Source organism: Pleuronectes platessa, chromosome 16, assembly GCF_947347685.1.
Source record: "Pleuronectes platessa chromosome 16, fPlePla1.1, whole genome shotgun sequence".
NCBI lineage: Eukaryota > Metazoa > Chordata > Actinopteri > Pleuronectiformes > Pleuronectidae > Pleuronectes > Pleuronectes platessa.
In genome coordinates, this window is record NC_070641.1 from 18,444,985 (window position 1) to 18,469,409 (window position 24,425).

Sequence of the window (24,425 nt, forward strand, 5' to 3'; positions counted from 1 at the left end):
GTGGCCCTCAGAGTGGCACTTTTTACTTTAATACTTACAGCACATTTAACAGCCTTTACTTTATATTCTTCTACTTGAGCAAATAGGTTGAATCAAAATGTATACTTTGACTTGAACTATTCTTGACACAAGAACCTTTACTTTTACTCGAGTCATGAATGGGGGGACTTTTGCCATCTCCGTGCAGGACTTTAAATACAGATCTTGCTTTAACCCCTGTTTGTAGTATTTTTTTTATATTTTTATTTGGTTTGGCCCTACGAGTGGTACTTTTTACTTTTATTCTTCGAGTAAATTTCAGGGCATTGTACTTTTATACTGGAATAAAGACATTGAATCAATACGTATACTTTGACTTAAATTACCTGTACTTCTACTAGCCCCCCCCCCCCCCACCCCCTTTGAGATACCCGCCGATTCCCATTCCCACTGTTCAGCATGGTCCATCGATGAAGCTAAGAAGACGCAGCTTTACAGGCGCCTGTGAACGCAGCATTTGACGAGGCAGAGGAGGAAATCCACGTAGCTCGTCTCGCGGGGTCCGGTCGTGTTGTGTCCTCGATGTGTCGGCCCGTGCGAAGAGACGCTGCTTTTCCACTCGGCGGATAAAGGCGTCCATAGTGGCGGGGAGACGCGGGGCTGCCCACACCGGTGCTGTTTGCTGAAAGCGGGGGGAGAGGACAGCGGGGAAAATGGAGCTGGAAGACGGAGTGGTGTACCAGGACGACCCGGGGACGTCCGCGATGATGTCGGAGCGGGTGTCGGGCCTGGCCAACTCCATCTACCGCGAGTTCGAGCGGCTCATCGGGAAGTACGACGAGGACGTGGTGAAGGAGCTGATGCCGCTGGTGGTGGCCGTGCTGGAGAACCTGGACTCGGTGTTCGCGGAGAACCAGGAGCACGAAGTGGAGCTGGAGCTGCTGAAGGAGGACAACGAGCAGCTCATCACCCAGTACGAGCGGGAGAAGGCGCTGAGGAAGCACGCGGAGGAGGTGAGTGATGGTCCGACACCTCCGGGCTCCTGGAGGAGGCGGGGAGACGTCGGCTTCGGGCGCTCCCCGCCTCCTCCTGCATCCCTCGGCTGTGAATTCACCTGCACACGTGCCCGAGCAGCGGCCACGGTGCTCGGAAGGGGATGTAAACAAGGCAGCGTCGTGGCTCACGTCAGACTCGACCACGGGCCCTGGTGCTGGCTGTGGATGCCCACTGACATGACAACACTGGAACCACTGGTCCGAGCATGTGAGCCCCCTCAGCAGCAGCAGCTGCTTCATCCTGACAAACAAAACAAACACACCTATAGCCGCTCTATTCATCCCTATTGCATCAGATAACAGTGGAGTCCCAGCAGGAGAAGTGACTCAGCATTGTGGGCCATCACTGTGACTTTATGTTTATTGCATCTAAACAGTCACAAGGTGCCCGACAAGTTAAAGATTACAAATTGAACACAAACGATAGGAAACGGTTAAAAGAAGAAACAATTTAAAGATTCAGTTTGTAGAATTTAGTGACACCTACTGGTGAAGTTGCATGGCGTTCTCTATAGACAGCCGCTGTGCAACTTCAACCTGTGGTAGACTTCAGTTGTCATAAAAAGTCTTAGCTACTGTGAAAAACATGGCGGCCTCCGTAAAGAGGACCGGCTCACGATGTAAGTATATAGTATTAAAATATAAAGGGCCCATTCTAGGTTAAAAACAAAAACAATTCGTACAATTTAGATGAAACACGCTAGTGAACACATCACTAGGATTATATTATTTTCAAATTCTGTCAGATCCATTTCCCCTAAATCTTTTACACTATTGTTAGCGATTTAAAGATCACGTGGCATAGGAGCACAGATGCAGAAATAATAAAATGATACAGATGAGAAAAGAGTAAGAATAGGATTAAAATGGAGAGGATAGGGAATCTCCTCGGGGAGATGGTTCCGGAGAGTGGGAGCTCGGACGTGATGGCAGATTTGCTTGTTAAATAGCGGCTCTAAGTATAAATGGGTTAAAAAGTTAAAACCTCCCACCACAGCTTTATGATCATATAGAGTCCACCACTACTACCAACTCCCTGCACTGCCGGCAAGTCTTCATTCCACTTTTGGTCCAACATTAAAAGTCAAGCTGTTTGTTTGCTACCGCATCTTTTACAGAGGAAAGTCACAAACGTGCATCACAAACGGGCAATTGTTTAAATTCAGCAAGAAAAAAGATGTGACGATATAAGATCCGACCAGAGTGGCACTCGGAGAGCTCATACTGGATCTGCACCAAAATGTAATGGGTTCTTACCTGACCTGTAAGGCATCATGCACCACCAAGCGTTGAGCTAATTCGTCCCGTAGAGTTCGCGTAATCCTGCCGTCGAAGGGAAACAACAACCTTATTTAGGTTAAGGTAATCAGAAAATACTGTTTACATGGCTGTGTCTTGGTCAGGTTAATATTGGACCCTCGGTGTCCATGTAAATGTGTCTGTTATTCAGATGATGACAGGCTGCACATGTGTGTCAGATTTTCCGCCTCCTGGCCCTCAGCCTCTGTATGAAGGGCGACGTGATGTGACTCAGACCATCTGTCTCAGATCGGTTCTCTGACTAAAGGCGTCAGTACAGCAGGGACCCCTGTGTATGTACAGTGACATTGAAGCAGAATGGCGACCAATCACACAAATAGTCAAACTGACAGTTGCATCCTGCACGTTTGTGGTGTCACACTTTCATTTATATACACATATACTGATAAAGCCAGTGTTTGTGGGATTGTCCTGGCAAAGATTATTTGTCCACAGACCTGAGGAGGAGTGAGCAGGGGGGTACAACCAGCCTGCTGGAGAGGCGAGGGATTACTTCCAGGTCATGTGCTCCTTTGTCAGAAATTAACAGAAAGGGAGTGCTCCTCAGTTTGCATTCATAATTTCTTCTCACGCCTCTTTTTTGGTCTGGAATTTTATGGTAAAAATCTTGCATTTCTGACCTAAACCCTGCTTCACACTTTGCAAGAGTAGCAAAGGGGGTCACATTTCTATTTTTTTTAGGGGGAGGGGGGGGGCTGCTTCTAGATGAGAAGAGGACCATCCATTCATCACTTGTCAACTGAATATGGATTTTTGGCTAGGTGTACAATCACAAAACAACTATATTTTAGCTGCCCAGTTTCCAATAAGCTCTGGTGTCGTTTGAGGTCATGTACACAAAATGAAATTGTGTAGTTTTTTGTGATAACCATGACTGTGGAAGTCATTGATGACGATTGAGCCTGAGGCATCTTGCCAGCTGTTCCTACCATTTAAAACCGCTTTTCAGTTTTACTCCAGTTTCTCATTGGTTGCTATTTTTGCTGCCTATCATGACTCAAAACATCCCTTGTTTGGTCTGACCCCAAAACCTTCAGCTAGATTTAAGAAGAAGAAAAAGAAAAAAATCACATTTGAGAATCTAAAATCTGTGAACCTTTGGTATTTTTGCGAAAATAATTTTGTGAAGGATTAAGTCAATGTCACAGATTTATTTTCTGTTAATCAGCTAATGGATTTTTGTTGTTTCAGCTCTGAATAAATGTAATGTTTGATTTGAAGTTAGATAACTTTGACACAACATTTGTCAAACATGAATTGGTTGAACCTGAATGAAAACCCCTTGAGTGGCTACTTCAAATCTGGAGCAATCACATTGAGCCTTAGACAAAATGCGTGTTTCATTTTGCAGTAATTTAGTAATAAGCAGTCTGTAACGTGCGTTTGTATGTCAAAGCAGAGTAACTCGTGTGCCCAGAGGAAGAAGGGCAGCCACTTTAGGGCCTCAGCTGGACAGGATGTGGAGGCTGACACAAACACAAACACACTCTTCCATTCAGAGGTCTGGCCAGGAGGAAAATGGGAGCAACCGGAATTTCCGGATGAAGCAATAACTTAAAATCCTGCCTCTGTTGTCATGATTCAGAGCCACTGTATGTTCACAAGTACACAGCACATGTTGCCTTTGCTGTTAAGTCAATATATGTCAGAAGAAATGAAAACGTTTTTTCCCACCAACTCTCATTTGAGAAACTTTAAAACAGAGGATCTTTGGCTTTGTTTTCTCAATTTTGGCAAACAGCTGAAAAAGTTAATTTCTTATTTAAAAAAGCAGCTTGCTTTGGTGAAACTGAATTGGTTTGCAATAAAGTACACTTGCATTATAGTGCTTGATTGGTGCATATAAAGATAGTGAAACCTTTTTTAGGTGGTGCATTCATGGTTTCATCAATTTAGTAACATTAACAGAAGACTACAGAAGAAATTAGCTGTGGGAGCTTATGTAGAATAAAGACCAGATCACCATTTTCAACTGCATCAGGTTATCAATTGGAAATTAAGTTTCAGGGAGTCTGACCAAGTCTTTCTTTCTCTCTTTCTGTGTGTGTTTGTATGTGTGTGTGAGTAGAAGTTCATTGAGTTTGAGGACACTCACGAACAGGAGAAGAAGGACCTGCAGAACCATGTGGACAGAAGGGAATCGCACTCCCGGCAACTGGAGCTCAAGATCAAGAACTATGCAGACCAGAGTACGCACGCAAGCTATTTTGTTTTTGTCATTTTTATTTTTATTATGTCGTCTTCTACACTACTTGATCTCTCTTTCTCATGGCTTATTGCACATACACACACACACACACACACACACATACACACTCTCCTCCCTCTTCGCGGGGTTAACAGTAATGGGATTATGGGATTTCTGTTATTCCCACCCTCTTAATGCAGTGGTGCTCCACGGCCCATCATATTGGTGGATTAATGGAGGCAATGCTCTTGGTTGAGATTTTCTGTCATGTGCATCATGCAATTACACAAAGCTGTGAGATGAAAACATGAATTTCATAGAAGCTAAGTTTTTGGCACATTCTGGTTAATCAGATACATTCTTTGTGATTGTTTCTATCGTCAACCCCCCCAAAAGAGATCCTTGAGCTTTCACCTTCCATTTAACTAGTCCGTGTGTCAAGCCGTCCTTCTGCCAGTCCCATTGAATGGTAAATCATTTATTTATTTTTATATGTGGCAGCACATGAGCGGATTGCATCCCAAGACTTCAAGGACAGAGTCCACATCTACTTTGGAGTAAATAAGATGATGACAGAATTGATTTGATTTTTTTTTTTAAGCCATTCTTCTGGCTTTGTGTTGGATTTAGTTCCAGTATCCTACCATTAAATAATAAGTTAATTTTGTTCTGAAGTTATGTCGCTTTATTTCTGTCCCAGAATGAACTTTTGAAACTCATGTGCAACGATGCGTGTTATTAATCTAATGTGTGGAAAACATGTCGATAAAATATAGATTTATACATTTTTTGCAAACTGGACAGCGCTGTTGTGTGTGGTATTCCTATTTAAGTAGGAAACCAGCTCTCCCGGTGTCATAAGGGCGAGTTGATCTTTGACCACTGTCTGCAGATGTTTGTGGGAGCATGATGTTTGGTTCTTCTGAAGAAATGAAGACTTCTATCATTTCTATGATTAACTAACTAACAAACATAGACAAACCCCGCCCCCCCCCCCTGCTGTACTTAATTAAAGAAATAATACCTTAAGAAAGTTACATTATTTTATCTTAAGATTTGATATTCAGCCGCAGATTCAGCTTCCACACTCCGTTATTTATCACTAATTCAAATGTACAGGAGGGATTACTTCAGACTTCACTTCATTACATGTCTTAGGGAATCTGATGAGTCACAAATAAGCAAAATTAAACCTCCTGGTAGTGTGAAAGTACACACATGGACGAGACATCATCACACGGCATGCAGATGCTTTAGCTGCTGTAATTGATAAAATCCGGGCTTTATATATCTGTCTGCCACAGCAGCTCTCAGTGTGGCTCAGGCTAAACCTGACACACTAATAGGGGATTAGATGTTTTGTCACTCCCTAAGTCAGCCCAACACTGAAGCCCATTTGAGTGAGATTACACCAAAACTCACAAAAAACGATTTTAAATAACTCTGCATCATAAACTTTCATTCCTAGTTCCTGTTTATTTTTCTTTCTATTTTTTTATAATTTGCATTTTGAAAATAATTCACTCACGATACTGTTTCAGTCGGCAGGTTAGAAGAACGAGAGCTGGAGATCAAGAAGGAATACAACTCCCTCCATCAGAGACACTCTGAGGTAAGTGAGGGAGGAAGGAAGGAAATGCTGTCGAGTTGTGATCCTCAACGATATTCATGACTAGTGTCCATTGCGCCTTTTTGCTTTGACTTCTGCAGATGATCCATAATTATATGGAGCATGTAGAGAGGATCAAACTGCAGCAGATTAACGAGACTTCGGATTCGAGCGCACTGGGCCGAGTCAGGTAAGGTCCTTTGTGATAAGGAACAAATGTGGAGCGCTCCATGAAGAAGAATGTTTTTGTTTGACAAAAATATCATGAACCAAACCTGAGAACAATTAGACCTATGTTATATATTTGTGTTGACTTGTGCATTTATATTATCACATAAAAAATTTCAGAAATGTTCAAACCCAGAGAAATCCCCAAATGTTTTCAAGGTAATAGGATGTTTCATTTTGGTCGCCTCGTAAGTATGTCCATCGCTGCTATAACTTCCACTGTGTTGGTATTGATCACCTGTAATGGATCGTGATTGGTCATTGCCGTTTGCTGCGTATTGTGAGTCCAAATTTGATACATTACCTCATCAGTGACTATGTGCGAGAGTCGAGTAAGGTACATTTTCATCCACTCCCATGATCCCACACTGCTTCACAACAGAGTCAAACTAGATCTTTTGTTATTGTTTTGATGAAGTGACCCCTAGCAGCAGAATTACATATTGCAGGTTTAAGTGGTTACGACGGAATCAACTGAGAAAGTTTGAGAAAGCGTGATTAGAAAGTTTTTTCTTAAATCTTTTTTTACCACTCCAGGAGAGAACGGCCTCTTTCTTTGGGGATATTCCCCTCGCCTGGTGGGGCGTCTCTACTCATCCCAGACCCGCAGGCCAAAGCCGAGACGCCGGGCACAGAACGATGGAGGTTCACTGACCCAACACAACCACGGTCCAACACTAGCCTCAAGGTGGGTGTGTCTGTGTGCCTTTTTTATTTCTGCAGAAAATAAACTCATGTCAGGGTCAGACTACATGAAATCAGCCTCATGACTCACATAGGGAATTTAGAAAAGATCTGACTCAAAGACCAACTTGTCTTTTTTGATCATGTCCTAGCTTTTTCTTCATAATTTGTTAATCAGTTACGTGTCTTATATGGTGAAGTGTCAAATGCTAATTGTCTTGTCTAAATTCTGTTCATTGTAAATGAAACAAACAAAATAGAGACGTTTACATTGACACCAATATACCAAATATCATTCAGATTAAAACAATAGTACAATTGAGACATTTAAACAGCATTTTCTGATTGCCTAAACCATATTGAGGTCATACTCATAATAAATAACGAGTTAAAACGAAAACACTCAAAAGAGAATACGGTAGCATCGATTGAACAGTAGTTCACATTCAGAGTTATCTCACAAAACCTTTCTGTTCTTTATCTATAGAATACAAAAAATCTAAATCGGGAAAATGAGATCTCTGAATTGTAATTGCTCTGCCTGACTGAGTGTTTCCAGCTCTCCTGTCTTGAGTTTTGAAGGTTTGGCTGTGGGTCCATTTAAAAATAGAGAGCCTTTGATAAGGCTCAGGCGTGCACAGGCGTATTTTAGTAGGCATCTGACAAGACAATCTCTGTTTTCAGACATCCTCCTCTTTAGCCATTGATGAATATGCAAACTTCCACCAGGGCAGCAGTCAAAAGAGATCATTAAATGTATCTCATGAATATTCAGGATGGTGACAATTTACTTTTTAATGCAGGTGCAATTTATGATACTGAGCTTTGTCCTATGATGTGTATTTTAAGTGATTTCAGCTCAAGTTGAATTCTGCACAAAACACTTTGTTCCATCAGCTGCTATGTAAGTGACACTCTCCAAAACACCTCTGTTATGTGAGCCCTGTTTGTGTCGGTGGCAGTTATGACTTGGAGGGTGACAATATTTGTTCATACCACTGCTGCGTTTTTGTTTAAACTGGGGCATCGGCTCAGCAGCACAGTGCATGATGGGAGTGATGCCGCTGTATGGCTCGAAGCCAGTCACTGAGGGAGAAAGGGGGCCAGCTGGAATGTGATTGGTTCTTATGTAATAGCCGCTACAGGACGTTTATTGTCGAGCCGAGGTCTTTTGAACACGAATGGCTTTGATATTCAGACTAGCTCTCTGAGTTGAGCATGAGATGTCATATTTATTTTAAGGAGTGGGTGTTGTTGCCTTGGCGAGTGAGAAAAATAACGACAGGTTAATGACGTGCATTAGCTCGCATGGCAGCCATGATCTAATTTCCATCCACAATATGAGTCATAACGCAAAACCATCTCATTGCCCATAAATTTGGCATAATTATTATTATATTCACAGTACATATATTAGAGTTGGTTTCAATTAAAGGGACCCTGACAAAGAAATTGCTCTATAAAGGATGAGCTCTTATTTTAAACCAATACTTACATGCCCATGTGTTATTTTTTGGTGGCTCATCCTCTTGGCCGCAAAGAGATCATTCTAAAAAAATGTTTTCAGTGTAAGTGCTGTGGCGACTTCACACTCATCTTTGTGTGTAAAACTGTCAATTAGTCAGATCAAGAAGAGACCAAATGTCTGTTTAGTACCAAACTCCCTCTTGATGTTTCTGTGACTCAGCAGCAAAATACTGTCTAAACATAAAGAGGGAAATTCAAAAATAAAATGTGGAAATTCAAATTCTGAAGACCTTTTAGGACTGCGCCTTTGGTCCGCCTTCACTTATGTTAAATTTATTTTAGGAGGTGAACTCTTTGTGCGCAAAATTACCGAGGACCATTAACCAGTATGGTTTTAACCTATCCTTTAAATAAATATAAACACCTCTATGGAGTAATAGTGTCACTTGTTTAAGTGCAGCAGCAACTCTTAATTACAAGATGACATCATGAAATGTCATGTTTTCTCTACACAACAAACAAATTCTATCACATAAGTCAAAGAAAGGCAGATTTATGCTCAAAACGAGTTTTCCGTCAACTTATAAGCAGACATGCGTATCCACCTTCTCTCACTGTACAGAAATGAAAGGCAAAGTTCGGACCTGATTCTGGACTTTACCTGCAGGTGATGTCTGAGAAGCTACGGAGGACGCAGCCTATTATGACCTATACTGCAGCCGACCTCCAGGGGGATGCTCTGGGGAGCTGTCATGTCGTTCACATTATTTATTCATATACAAAAATTATAACTTATATACAGAAAGCGATTGTCAAGAAAAGAGCTGTTAACTAGATGAAGAAATAATCTGTTTTTTGTTAATTAGCCACGTGCTGAAAACCCACAGGCTCACACACATCTTTATATTTTGCCTCACACAATACGACTGTTATATTCACGTCAGAGACATGCACACTTTGAGGTGTATGGATTTCTCTTTTCCTGCTTCTGCACATTTGAGCTTCATTCTTACTCCCCCCCCCCCCCCACAAGCAGTTGGACTATGTCGACCCCCCAAGGGACAGGGAGGGTAAGAGTGCGCAGGACTCTACTTGGGGAAATTCACTGGCAGACGACTGCAAGGTAGTTGGATGAGCGGTGTGTGCCCGCATCAGTAGACCCCTTCACGCCGCTGTTTCATCTTTTCAAAAGCCTCGCTCTCACCTTGTGCATTTATTCACCTTCACTTCATAGACCACCCGCGCTAGAGTGTGCTACATGCAACCATGTCTGAAAGCTACGTCGAGCTCTTTCAAAGTAAGTGCACACGACAATCAGCTGTGTCACAGATGGAACTGGTTAATTATTCATCCGTCAGATTCAATAACAGCATGGTTGCATCTGGCCCTTTTCATTTCAGTTAAAAATATACATGTTTTTTTATTTCACCTGCTTCTTTGCTTCACTCATGTAGATCTTTGCTGATCACTCATTGCACAATAACATGACATTAAACATTGTAGTTGTGTAACATTAGACGTAGTGCATTTAAAATGTCACTCTTTCTTTCTGGATCCTGTGTCAGTTGTGTTGTGTTGTGTATTAGAGGTAGAATGGCAGCTCTCATTGTGGCCATGATTTATGTTCAGTTGATGTTGTGTGACGCCGCCGCTCCCCCCCCCCCCCCCCCCCCCCCCCCCTGCAATCTGTGTGGCTCTCTGTGGACTTTGTGTTTGTGTTGCTCATGTTTGAGACATAGAACTATCCTCAATATTTTCACATCTTTTATTGAGAGTTTCAAGTTCTTTTTTTTGTTTTAATTTACCTTTAATTTAAAGTAGTAGCTTAGCATTTCAGATTTAGCTTTTCATGGTCCAATACGATTTTATTTTTACAGAGAGCCGAAAGACAAATCAGAAAATCTATTTTAGAACTAGACTTTCACTTTGACATCCTTTGGAGCTCTCCTCTGTGATACTGCATGTGTAGTTTATTTAGTGAATCGCCAGCCTTTTTTAGATTAAGATTATAATTATTATTTTATTTATAAAGGGACCATGTACAATATTGTACATAAATGTTTGTTACCTTGTACCAGAGTTAGCTTAAAGCTAATTTACATCTGGAGTCCCTTAGCCCTTTCTCTGTTCTTACAACAGCCCACTGAAGTGGAACATCTGTGTTGTTATGTTGTTGTTTTCTTTGTGTTGCATATATGTTCAGTATGTGGTTATTTCTTCATTGCGCCACTGGTTCATTGAACTTTTCATCTTCAACCTTAACTTAGCAGCCACCTGTAAATGTTGCCATAAACCCATCCCCCGTGCTTCCAGGATGAGCTGTCGGACTTGACCGGCTCCAAGTCGGCCACACCAATGTCCACGACCGCCTCTGACATGGAGAGGGAAAATGGGAACAGTAAGAGCACTGAGGTGCAGGCGGCTCCAGGGACCAGATCCATATCAGTGGGTACGTTCAAACATCACGAAACTGGCTTTTTTTGTTCTTTACCATAGTGGATATAAATGTTTGTGTTAAATCTGTAAAGGTGTCATAGAATAATCTTTAATCTATAATCACCACAGAGAAGGGCACTTTTCACAATTTTGTTTGTCCATCCTTCTCTCGGGTAATCTGGCTCATTCTGTGTCTCCTGAAGGTTCACCTGAAAACAAAGACAGCTCAGACGTGCAGGACATCATTGAGTCCACCCCTGAACTGGACATGGATCTCACTGGATACAAGCTCTGCAGGTACGACAGAGAACCTGCTGTAGGGCAGAATCCAAACTCCGTTCAAATGTAGTGCAAAACATCAACCCCTGTTCTTATCACTGTTCCAGTACTCCCACCAAAGGCATCGAGAACATGGCCTTTGACCGCAATACAGACTCTCTGTTTGAGGAGCTGTCATCTGCGGGCACTGGGATAATAGGGGATGTGGATGAAGGGGCAGATCTTCTGGGTGAGTGAGATCTCTGTCTTCATTGGAACAATAATAGACATTCAATCTAGATATATTTCATCTGTATTGTTGTGACATAGGCTGTAATCTAAGTGGCTATGGTGTAATAATACACATTGAGGAGCCCCGATATAGAAAATAATACTCTGTGAAGCATAGATTACTTTACACCAGGCTGTGATTTTCTTTGCCAAAGTTTATTGACATCAGATAATTTGTTCTTACTGTAGGTGACTGCAACTGTGTTTATTGAGGTCAATGCATACAAATGAATACATAACAACCCTGAATATTTCTTCTCAATGTATCACCGCTTTTCTGGGGGTTTTCAAAACGTTGTACTGAAGCTCTGCTGCCATGTTTTCATACTGATGGCACTAGTTCACAACTCTCTGTTCCTCCAACACCTGCTTGCTTTGGTCCAGATGTGATAGTGTTAGCATCTGCCCATGGTAACATCACCTCTCTCTCTCCCCGTGTCTCATCCTCTGGCTTTTGTCCATAATCCCAGTGGAGTACTCTGGTGTGTATGACCTCCAACCTTTCCTTAGCTCAAATATTTTTTTGTTACGTCCCTTTTGAGCCCTACTCATTTTTCACTTCCTGCCATATTTGCCATCGATACAGCTCATAGCTTCCTCTTCATTATGTTGGTAATGCTTAGCTTTTAGTAGTAGTTCTCAGTTTATAGTTTTACAATTGACTGCTCTTGACAGAGTTTGGTGCATGAGGGATGGGAGTTTAACGCTTCCTTTGTTGGCCTAACTTTTCTTTTTACAGCTTAAAATATTTTTTTGCCCTTGTGTTTTCCTCCTTGCTTTCTCTCTACTGTTGTGACTGTCATATTTAACTAGTCTTAGAGATTCGGCAGCATCTCCTTCCTGTTTTGCTTGTGGAGTCAACAGCTACACGTTCAGCTCTGGCTCCTCCATTGTTTGGTCATTCCACTGTCTCAAACTGTTTCCGCATTTCTCTCTCTCTCTCCCTTATTCTTTCCGCCTGACTTGGATTGCATGGTTATCTCAGACCTTAGTTTGATTGGTAAGACCTCACCCACTCTATCCATCCTTCTCCTGTACTGTGACGTGCTGTGGGTTTGTGTGTTGTGTGGTAGTTTCTTGTGCTGTGAAACCTACAGTGACAAATATCTCACTAGGAGATATTTCACATCTCACGTTTGTAGTGCCTTGTTCCATTTTTGATCTTAGTACAAATAATCAACAGTGTGTATTTGTATATGTAGTAAGTGTGTAGTCACTGATCCAGCTTGTTGTCAGATTGATTTCAGCTTTTTTAAGAATATATTCTAACGTCATGTTCCATTTTGGTCAGGTATGGGCCGGGAAGTTGAAAATCTAATTCAGGAGAATTCGCAACTGCTTGAGACAAAGTAAGAACAAAATTCATAGTGTTTTTGTTTAATGCATAGAGCTTATGTAAAGATGGACGACACGTCTACACTTCCTACCACTATCCCTAATGTTAACATGGAGGAGGCAGGATTAATGGCTCCACTTTGGGAAGCAGTCATGCCATCCATCTTTATAAACAGTCTATTGTTTAATGGCTTTTATTTGTCTCAGTCCCCAGAGGACACATAAATATAAATGTGCTGAATTATTATCCTAAAATATCATCTGCCTCTCTAGGAACGCCCTGAACGTGGTGAACAAAGACTTAATATTGAAGGTGGACGAGTTGACCTGTGAGAAGGAGATGTTGCAGGGAGAAATGGATGCTGTGATGCAGGCCAAGGCCAAGCTGGAGGACAAGAACAAAGACCTGGAGGAGGAACTCAAAAAGTGAGTAACGTTTTCTATCTACTATACCCACATTTGTTTTTTTTGTTTTTTTTCTTTTCCTTTTCTGTCGTGTCTGAGCAGTTCTGTATGTTTTGTGTTATGAGAAAATGTAATAAAAAATATTATTTAAAAAAAAAAAGTGAGTAACGGCGATAACAGCAAGTTTGAGATACTTTGCTGCAGCCCTCGTGAGTAGTCGAATACCAGAATGTTTCCTATGATCTCACATTTGTAATAAATGGTCTCTTCCAGAGTGCGAGTGGAGATGGAGGAAGTGAAACACAAAACTAAAGATGAAGAAGATGTGAGTCTTCCCCACCTTTTTATGTTTGAGATCCTAGCTCAATCCTTAAATACTGAATCTGTGAGGTCATGTGTGGGTGTAATTGTGTGTTGCCACAGAGCGATGTACCTACAGCCCAGAGGAAGCGTTTCACCAGAGTGGAAATGGCCCGAGTGCTGATGGAGAGAAACCAGTACAAGGAGAGACTGATGGAGCTGCAGGAAGCAGTGCGGTGGACAGAGATGATCAGGTGCAGAACAAAAAGCTGCAAATTCACACATGTTCACAATCCCATATTTATTCAAATGTGAGTTACTTTTTTCCACCTGTACCTTAAAACTGAGTTAACGTGAGCTCTTCTTTAGGGCCTCGAGGGAAAATCCAACACTAACAGAAAAGAAGAAGTCGAGCATCTGGCAGTTGTGAGTGCTTTTAAAATGAACTACAACATTATCTACCTTTTTCGTCAGGGCTTTAGTTTTGACAACCAAGTTAACTCGCTCAATCAAATCATTCACACGCACTTTTTTCCCCCATCTCCTCCGCGATGTGCTTTTGATTTGGCAGCATTGGGTAAAGATGATGTAAAAAACTTCCTCCCTGAACTGCTCCTCCATTACAAACGGATCCAACTCTGATGTGTGTCTTTATCCATAATCGTTTACTCTCCTTGCAGTGTATAAGTTCTTGTTATCACAAACTGCTCAGACGTGACTCTCCCTGTGCCCCTGGGCTCTCCTGTCTCCTGCCTGCTGTGTGTTTTCCTGCTCCCTCTGCTCATAAGCAGCTAAAGAGGGACAGAGCTTCCCCAGCAGCCTCGACACATGTTCATGTTCTGTCTTAGGTCGAGCGGAGTCAGTCATTTTATCTTCAGATTTAGATTACGTGTCGAAAAATAAGCTAAAGCCAGACAGTTGTGGGACATTACATCATATAGATAGCTGGAGACACGTCAGTTTTTAAACCATTTTCTCCATATCTTTATATATATACATGGATATATACTGCTTCTCATAGGGACTTTCGCAATTTATTAACACTGGAACAATGACATCTAGAGTTGATGCTGTTGATACTTGGTGAGGACACAAATGGAACACGATAGGAAGTGCTCAGCTAAACCACAACTCCCAGCATGCTCTATGTCACTGTACAGTAATTGTTGTTGGAAGTTCCTCGGTTGTCTGGTTGGTTGATGACCCCCCTCCCCTCCCTTGCTTTTTCCCCTGCACTCCTGTGTGCTCTGTTTTTCCCTCTTGGCTTTCTGTTACTTCACCACCTGCAGCTTCAGCAGACTGTTTAGCTCCTCCTCCAGTCCCCCCGCTGGGAAGAAGATGGAGTCCCAGTCCAACGTGAAGTACAATGCCCCGGGCGGCATGGTGAAGAGGAGCAGCACCTTCTCCCAGTTCCCCACAGAGAAGTCCAAGACCTTTGACTTCCTCAATGAAGAGTGAGTAACGGAGTCAAGTCACTGCGAATGTGGTGCATTTTATCAATGTGGACATGCCCAGTGAAATTCAGAAAAAGACACAACATCTTGCATAAAGTCTGTCATGACTCATTACAACATTTGTATGAATTTATATCCCATAATGCCCCGTGACAATGAAAATGTACAATATAATGTATATGTGTATTTACTTTTCTTGTAGAAAGGACCAGTGTAGTTCACCATCGCGTAAAGAGCAGAAACGAGCCCAGTACAGACAGGTCAAGGCCCACATGCAGAAGGAGGATGGACGAGTCACTGCACACGGCTGGAGCCTGCCCAGCAAATACAAGGTGGGTAGGGAATAAGGAGTTAAAGTAAAACAAATAAGATATTTATAACCATATAATATGATAAACTTTATTTATTTAGCACCTTACACACTCACACGGTGCTTTACAAGTTAGAATTCAACAGGTAAAAGCAATTTGAAGATCACGTAGAATTAGAGCAGAAATACAAGAGATATTTTTTCAGATAACTATCCAGCAGATGGAGCTGGACACGCACTGAGGCCACAGTGACATAAAAATAACTTTCTGACTGTTCAGGAGCAGTTTTCCAGGCTCTGACTGACTTGCTTAATATTACATTTGATTGACTTGGGTATGAATGGTTATTGATATTTCTCTCTACTGTGTTGATGGGTGCTTCTGCTCTATTTGTGTTGTTTATCTATGGGAATGTTTTCTGAAACTAGTAATTTGTAAAAAATATAAAGTTACGTGTCCATATCTATGTAGTTAGTTACAAATATACCCAGCACCACATTTAATATGGTTTAGATATTTCAGCATAAGCCCAGTAGTTCTATTCCGTCTGTTTCAAGAATGCTTGCTTTAAGTGGTGTTGATTGTGTTACCTTTTCCTTTTTTTTTGTATGGCTTTTGCATCTTCTACTTATACAGGTGGCAAATGGTGGACAGGTGGAGAACAAAGTGAACTTACCTGTACCGGTGTACTTGAGACCTCTCGATCAGAAAGATGCTTCTATGAAGGTAGTAGATTTAAGAAACTTCTATACCGCAAACTAGAAGCATGAGATTAAGTTTGATCCCTCTCTGTTTCCCAGCTGTGGTGTGCTGCAGGGGTCAACCTGTGTGGGGGGAGGATATCAGAGCTCACGAAGCAGACGAAGGGTTCTCAGTTTAGCCTGGATCAGCTGGAGCAAGAGAATAAGGTAAGGCTAAATACTTAGAGTAAGAGGTTGGTCTTTGTATTATTTGTAGTAGGTTCGTTGAGTTTCTCACGCTTTGCTCTTTAAATTCTGTCAAAGCTGTAGACTGACTTCCATTTCCCTCTCTAAGGATCAGGAGAAAGTGGAGCAGGAGAAGGAGCTGATACTTCAGGATGAGACGTCCAGTCGGGTGTGGGTGTGCACCAGCACCCACTCCTCCACCAAGGTTATGGTGCTGGATGCAAGTCAGCCATCTGACCTACTTGACAGCTTCTATGCCTGCAACACCCACGTTGTCTGCATTGCCAGTGTGCCTGGTACGCTCCATGGGGACATTTTTAGTTTTGTGGTCGTTGGTTTAGTGGGTTTCTCTCTATTTGACATCGATTCAATCAGTATTGAATGTCGACAGTGACGTTATTTGTCTGTTTTTCAGGGGTGTTGGAGTCAGATTTTTCGACAGGTGAGGAGGTACCACAGGACGTGGACGCTAACCAGGGTGATGTGGTGTCACTGGCCGGCAGTGTGGCCAGTGTGGGATCTACAGGCAGCGATGGAGCCATGGCAGCAGAAGGGACCACTGCAATCCCACAGATAGCCAGCTCAGGTATTACAGACCAGCTGGCGGAGCACAGCGCCATCTCTGGCTCAGGTAAATTGAAATCACCTCAATGATTTTCATTTCCCTTGTGTGTTTGAACCCTCACTAAAACAAATCCTTTATCATTCCGTCTCCCCATTATTTCAAACCGCCCACAGTTGAGCTATCCAGAGAGTCGAGTCCAGCAGAAGACGGGATTCCTCCGGCAGAGGAGGCAACAGAAGCAACAGAAGCTAACGCTGGTGTGGGTGAAGAAGGAGAGGAGGACCAGGGGGCTGAACAAAACCAGCCGGGAATCTACACAGAGCATGTGTTCACCGACCCGCTGGGGTTGGGACCCACTGACTCCTCGCCTACTGACGCACAGAGGTTAGGACTGTTACTCTGGATCATAACCTATGATATGTGGAATTAAGATTGTTTGTTACTTTGTTTCATTATTAAGTTCTCATGGTGAAATTCACAATCGCAGGAGAATATAAGAACTCAAATTTAGAGATGTTCAGTTGACTGACTGGGAGAGATCATTAAGGCCCTCAGACGTTAATGAGATTTCATTACCTAATTTTTAGCCCAATGAAGACACACGTTTGAGAACCAACACGTTATTTATAAAGTCAGTGTAAATGAGGCAGTTCTACAGTGTCACACACCCTCAACAACACAAATGCTGTCTGTAGTGTCCCTACTGGTCTTGACTTTCCCAACCTGCATGTCCCACAGGTATTGTGTATAGACTACATTTATTAAAAAATGGCAGTCTTAAATCATTTCTTCCCCTGGTAGACTGTACAAAATGGAGAGGCCACATTATGAGTCATGAGTGTGAGACTGCTGCCTGATGAAACTTGTGTCTCCTGTGATCCAGGGGCACCGGGCAGGATGGAGAGGATTCCTTTCCTCCAGACTCGGACCCGTCGGAGGGGGATGTCCTGAGGATGAGCAGCGCCCTCCCCACCATGTGGCTCGGAGCTCAGAATGGATGGTGAGCATGGGAATGACCACTGGAGGGAGCTATTATTGTGTTCACCTAATAGTGGTTCTGTTGTTGTCATTTTGTGCAAAGAGTTTCACATATACTTTCACCAGTAACGTTTTCCCTCTCTATCCATCTCTTCATTTTCAAGTCTGTATGTCCACTCGTCCGTGGCACGATGGAGGAAGTGTCTGCATGCCATCAAGCTCAAAGACTCCATCCTCAGCATAGTGTGAGTACAAAGTTGGTTGTGTAGTGATGAATATATATATATATATATGGTTTTTTTTTTACCTATAACAGCATATTGTTGTGTTGCAGGCATGTTAAAGGGAGAGTCCTGGTAGCGTTGGCTGATGGGACATTAGCAATTTTCCACAGAAACATTAGTAAGTGTGTGGCATAGCACTCAACCTACAGGCTGCTACATTCATTTAATGTTAATGTAATAAATGAATACATCTTGTCCTCATATGTATATTGTTCATGCCTGTGTCTCTCCCCAGCAGATGGACAGTGGGACCTAACTAACTATCACCTGTTGGATCTGGGCCGGCCCCACCACTCTATCCGCTGTATGACTGTAGTCCATGACAAGGTGTGGTGCGGCTACAGGAACAAGATCTACGTCGTCCAGCCCAAGGCCATGAGGATAGAGGTAAAGCTGCAGCCAATCAAACGCCTGTCCGGCCTGTTGTTACTGTTAACTCATTAAGACCGGGTGCCACATTTGCTTGCCTCTCCCTTTAGAGTGATGAAGCTGATTCAGACCTAGACAATGTTCGTTCTGACCCACTGACCAAGGCTTAGTCGGTTAGAGGCTTGTTTGTGGAGTAGGAGGAAGATGGAGGAAATCTACATTTCTTTTTTTTATGTTGCAAGCTCGTCAGAAAACTCTCAGGTTTTAGGTGGTTGTTTTCAAATAGTGCTTCGAGAGTGCGTTTCTATTTGGCACCTTAGGTTTTAATGGGTTAAAGGGAAATAACTTGTTTAAACTTGCGTTTATATAAAACACGTCTTCATTTAACATTTTCACAATATTCTAACTTCACCTCCTCTCATTCTGCCGTGTCAAACCAGAAGTCCTTTGACGTTCATCCTCGTAAGGAGAGCCAGGTGCGGCAGCTGGCCTGGGTTGGAGACGGTATCTGGGTGTCCATCCGACTGGATTCAACCCTTCGCTTGTTTCACGCCCACACCTACCAGCACCTCCAGGACGTAGACATCGAGCCCTACGTCAGCAAAATGCTCGGTAACCTGTCCCCCCCTCTCTCAGAAAACCTTATCTAATCTCTGACCAGATCCTTTTCCTTTTAAGGAATGCTCATTGGCTTAAGTTCCCAGAGATCCCTTCAATCTGAAGTTATGTAATTTGATCACAATAGATATAAAAATGTTAGGGAATCGTACATATAATGTTGTGTTGATGTTAATGTGTGTTGCAGGTACTGGAAAACTGGGTTTCTCCTTCGTGAGAATCACAGCTCTTGTGGTGTCCTGCAGTCGTCTGTGGGTGGGCACAGGAAACGGTGTCATCATCTCCATCCCGTTGTCTGAAGGTATCACACTCCTGCACGGCATCACCAGCCCACTGTGTATTTCTGTATTACCCCCACCACAGTAATGGACAGAGCTAAATAGAAACATGTGAGACCTGGACCCTGGTGTTAAAGAGGTAGCGAGTTGGAAGGCTAAACTTTCAATAAACATTCCAACCTTCACCTTCGACTAGAGTGACCAAAAGAATGAGATCACGTATGAGAGAGTAGAGCCGCTGCTCCACCTCTTCACCTCTCTCTCAGTCCTGGCTGCCGTACTTCCTTTTCTGTCACTTCTCACGTTCCTCTCGAGGCCCATTCAGCAAATGTTACCTCCCTGACGCTACTTGTTGAATAAGAGATGACTGGGTTGCCATGGATTCAGGCCTCACAGTGACTGCGTGGCTCACACAACACCGTTTGGAAAGTGTATGCTGCACGGCAGTGGAAATGGTGGAGAGCTGGGTCCTTTTACTTTGTTTTGTTTCATTTCTTACTCTTTCATCTGTTTGTTAATTGATCATTTTGCAGTAACATTTCTTTATTTGCACAATCTATCTTCATTGTTGCGCAAAACCTATATCAACAACAGGTTTAATCATTTCTGTCTTTCTCGATCTGCAGCCAACAAGACAACGGGATTAGTGCCAAATCGGCCCGGCAGCGCTGTCCGGGTTTACGGTGATGACGCCTCAGACTGTGCGATGCCAGGCAGCTTCGTGCCATACTGCTCCATGGCCCACGCCCAGCTGTGTTTCCATGGGCACAGAGATGCTGTCAAGTTTTTTGTCACCGTGCCAGGTAAGCAACAACAGCAGAAAAATGTTGGTTGGTGTGAAAAAATGCTGCACAATTATCAGCTGTTAATCAATAAATATTGACTTAGTAGTCTATATTACTAATCGGTTGTATTTATTATTATTGAAGCAAAATGTTGTTTGCAGCAAATTTGAGGTTTAGCAGCTTTCCTCGGTTTAATATCACATTAAAGTGAATATCTTTCAAAGTGTTGATCACACAACACTATGCCTTTGTGGAACTTTTTACCTTCAGCCTTGTGTTTAATCTTTATTATGATACATTTTTGACCCTCCGATAATCAGGTATCAAGAGTCAGATTTAGAGTATTGGTTATATGATTGTGTTTGTCCCAGGTCAGGCAATGCCTCCTCCAGGTAGCGCAGATTCAGGCTCCGATGACCCCCCGTCTGAATCCTCTGACACAGCGACCTCAGAGCCCAAAACACACCTGGTCATGAGTGGAGGTGAAGGCTACATTGACTTCAGAATGGGTGAGAACATCATGTCTCCAACACAAAATATGAATAGAAGTCCATCTGTATATCCTGTCCATGGTTAAAACTGGTTAAATCAATTCCACCTCTCCACTGAGACTCCCCTGGTGTTGGTTTAACTCTGCGTCTTCCTCCTCCTCAGGTGATGAAGGTGGCGAGTCGGACGGTTTATCAGAGCCGACAGCCGACCAGCAGTCGGCCCCCACCAAGGCTGAGCAGAGCCACCTCATCGTCTGGCAGGTCACAACTTCTAATGATTGAAAAAGAAAAAACTGACATACTGTTGTCAGGGCCTCCCTCCAATCCTCGCATGTCCTCTAAGTTTTACATTTGATATTACTGATTGTTCTTAATGCCTGAGTAGTTGACTACTTTGTAAAAAAACAACAATTATTTTTAGTCCATGTTTTGTACAGTTTATTGTTTATGAATTTGAAAAAAAGTGAGGTTTGTGTCGGCTTAAAGAAAACGTCCACGGTTCGAGTGTTTCCCTCTGCCGGGGGTGCATGTTGGAAAAGCAGGTGCACGCGGGAAAAAGCTAAAGTCAGGTCAGGAGAAGGTGTGAGATACCTCAGTGTGATCGTTTGTCTCCAAAACGTCAAAAACGGGTTTGATGTGAAAGACGAAAAGGAAAAGGTACTTGAAGGATTTAGGAGAAGTCGTTGAAAAGGGACCAGGGAGTTTTCATTTGAATGAAATATATTTTATGTTACACACATAAGACTTTTACATTTGTAAACCACACGTGAGAATGGAGTCATGAATTCTATCCTGTGTTAAGCATTTTTTTTATTATCCATACTATTATAGCTGGATGTGTAAATGTGACACCTACAGGTCAGAATACATTCATGCAGACAGGCTGATTACTGCTCGGTCTGCTAAGTAGAAAACCAGTTTTCACTAACAAGCGATCCACAAACATTTCCTCTGAACTAATTGTACTTTTATTGAGTAAAAGCTGTACGATAAAACATTATCTTAGAGGTCTTATTTAATTAAATGAAACCGAGCTGCAGGATTAAGTTTAGGAATGTTAATCATATCAGAGCAGTTAGGGTACTGTAAGGTTTCCTGTGAATATAGGACCCAGCTTACTGTACTGTAGGTTAGCATTAACCGGAATGAAGGAAATCCTGTATCCTTGTGTGTGTTCGCCTTCTCTGCCATTTTACAGCTCAACCCTCATCTATTTGCCCGAGAAGAATCCACCCATGCCACCATCTCGGTCCTTGCTGTTTGCTTCCGCTAATTGGCACTTTAAGATGTTAGATGTTATCCGCGTGACATTGGGAATAACACTGGTTGTGATGCACACTGCACCGCCATGTACTACATTTATTTATTTATTCGGTTTAAATAACAGGAACAATGCTCATTAATCAACATTTTTGTAAAAGGGAACCTAATGGACAAGTCTTTATAGGGAGGTGACACCCCAGTAACCAAAGGACGAAAGAAGATGCACCGTGAAACTATTTGTTTTTTGTTTTATCTTTTAAACGTCTCATGAGTAATAATTTGAAGGTTTTAAATGTATGTTTTGTTGAAAAAAATAGGCTTGAATAAGGGAATTGGACTAAAAGTAACATTTCCGTGTGGCATCTTCTAACGGACACACAGCACTAAAGAGTGTCTCTCCCGAATGACTCATCATTCCTTGTTTTGTTGTTACAAATACATTTTGAGGCCTGGAAGGCAAATTTTGTCATTATTTTTTCTGTTGCTTTGGGCATCGTGCGTGTTTTGTATTCATCTGTGAGACACTTTCATTAAGTGAAGACTATTTTGTTGACATGACCGAAGGATTCCAATATCGAGCAAGTGTTTTAATTTGTTTTTTATATCTGAAAACTTGGACCACTGTTGGTCTTCAGTCTATTTCAAAATATTAACTTTATAATGTGCTTTACTTTTCTGCCATTCCAGTATTTATTTCCTTTGTTATGGAGCCTATCTTGGTTCAGAATGTAACTTTCTACATAAGTATAATAGGAGGCTATTGTAAACGGAATAGTCCAATGCGTTTACACGATTGTTAATAATGGCTAAATAAAAGAAATCAATGTTATCCTGTTGGGAATTTTTGACAAAGATCAAAGTGTGCAAACAATAACTTCTCATACAACCCGTTCATGTTCTAAGCTATGCATGTTTTTGTTTTTTTTAAGAGAACAATGCAAAGTCAGCGGCTAAACCTCTGTTAATGCCACCGTTTTGGGTGGGATGGATGTCTATAGTGTGTGTGTGTACAGTACATGTGTGTGGACATGTAGGAATGAATGACATTTGTCAGTGTGTGTATTGACATTGTTGGTGTGTGTGTGTGTGTGTGTGTGTGTGTGTGTGTGTGTGTGTGTGTGTGTGTGTGTGTGTGTGTGTGTGTGTGTGTGTGTGTGTGTGTGTGTGTGTGTGTGTGTGTGTGTGTGTGTGTGTGTGTGTGTGTGCACGTTCATTCACTCTGTGTCCATCTGTAAAACCCAATAGACACCATGACGGTGGTTCCTCTGGTCAGTGTTTGCTAAGACAGCATCATAGCCTTATTTTTAACAATCTATTAAATCAGTTTCATGGAGAAGTTGCTGTTATCACGTGATTTATTTGTGTATCAGAGTTGTGTGTATTTAAGTGTTTATTTATCTTCTCATTGGTTTGAGGTGGGCGGGGCTCCATTACATACAGTGTGTAACCAAAGCCACTGGATTGTCCCCTGGTGGCTGGCTGCAGTAGAGGTCATAAACCCCACCTCATCCATGTTAGTGGTTGGGATGTGGAAGAAACCCAAATCATTTATGTTAATAAGAAATAATATGGTGCAATTTTTTCGATAATTAGATTGTTAAACACCATGATTGGCAACTGAGACTGACTTACGGCTGCGTCGTTTGCATTTATCGCTGGGACCTCGATACTCCAATCACTACTCGGCTATCGCTGACCCCTAACGTGCTAAAGAGCATCTCTCATCTCTGGGATATTTTGGCTTCATTACTGGATAGAATGAGGAACGTGTGGTCCATCTATACAAACAGTTTATGTCACTGTCAATCAAATCTCTTAAAAAACACATCATCACACAGTAGATAACAGAACCAGCAGATAAACTTAGTTTTTGAGTGATAAATAATGAGTACTGATATCCAAGAAAAATAAAACCTACCCCAGCAGTGGACTGGTCTGACATGTAAACACTGACTTTTGCTCATTGGAACCAGAACTTCTACTATTTCCCTTTGCACCACGTCATCTGTGAACTGTTTACCTCTGTAGTGTAATGAAAAGTCTCTTCTGATATTAACAAGGCGTAAATTAAGAAGATATTCAAGTTTCAAAAGTTAGTAATCACCAACACATGACACAACTGAAAAACACTGTACCACCAGAGGGTGCTATGTGTTTGTTCTTTAAAAAAAGCATCCTCTCAGTTCTACCGTCTCATATAATAACAATAATAATCTATAGTTTTCAAAATACATCAGTGATATACTGTTTAAAACCAGCACTACATGTCAGTGACCTACTGTTTTTATTTCATCATCTTTTCTGCTGCCTTAGCAAACTGCTGGTGAGTTTAACGATTAGAGCAAAGCAACCCAAGAATCAGCAAAATGAAAATGTGACTATTCTCTCAGAACTGGTTTCAGGTTCACTTGTACGTGGACGTCTCAAAGAGGGAATGTCTGCTGAGGCTCAGGACGTGAGGAGGCAACACGAGGATCATGTGTTTACAGTCAGAAGCTCTGCTGTGTGGTGTTCTCCTCGGCCAATAGGAGGCGGCCCTGCTCCAAGC

At 42.2% G+C, this 24,425-nt stretch overlaps 1 protein-coding gene across 6 annotated transcripts; it reads left to right on the forward strand.

Moving 5' to 3' along the window:
- Positions 1-461: 461 nt before the first annotated feature.
- spag9a (sperm associated antigen 9a) lies at positions 462-22,706 on the forward strand. Of its 6 annotated transcripts, none has more exons than XM_053442523.1 (31): positions 462-992; positions 4,423-4,543; positions 6,084-6,154; positions 6,253-6,341; positions 6,917-7,067; positions 9,567-9,653; positions 10,844-10,979; positions 11,170-11,263; positions 11,353-11,474; positions 11,986-11,997; positions 12,807-12,864; positions 13,124-13,276; positions 13,529-13,580; positions 13,679-13,809; positions 13,925-13,981; positions 14,845-15,009; positions 15,212-15,341; positions 15,957-16,046; positions 16,121-16,228; positions 16,356-16,542; positions 16,662-16,877; positions 16,985-17,195; positions 17,695-17,811; positions 17,954-18,034; positions 18,124-18,191; positions 18,309-18,460; positions 18,883-19,054; positions 19,248-19,361; positions 19,965-20,141; positions 20,495-20,632; positions 20,778-22,706. In XM_053442523.1, the coding sequence occupies exons 1-31, from the start codon at positions 693-695 to the stop codon at positions 20,894-20,896; spliced, it is 3,879 nt and encodes a 1,292-aa protein (XP_053298498.1). In that variant the 5' UTR covers positions 462-692; the 3' UTR covers positions 20,897-22,706. The 6 variants fall into 6 exon arrangements, with proteins under 6 accessions (XP_053298498.1, XP_053298499.1, XP_053298501.1 ...); XM_053442524.1 differs by having other exon boundaries at positions 18,312-18,460; XM_053442526.1 differs by lacking the exon at positions 11,986-11,997 and having other exon boundaries at positions 463-992.
- The last annotated feature ends 1,719 nt before the right edge of the window (positions 22,707-24,425 follow it).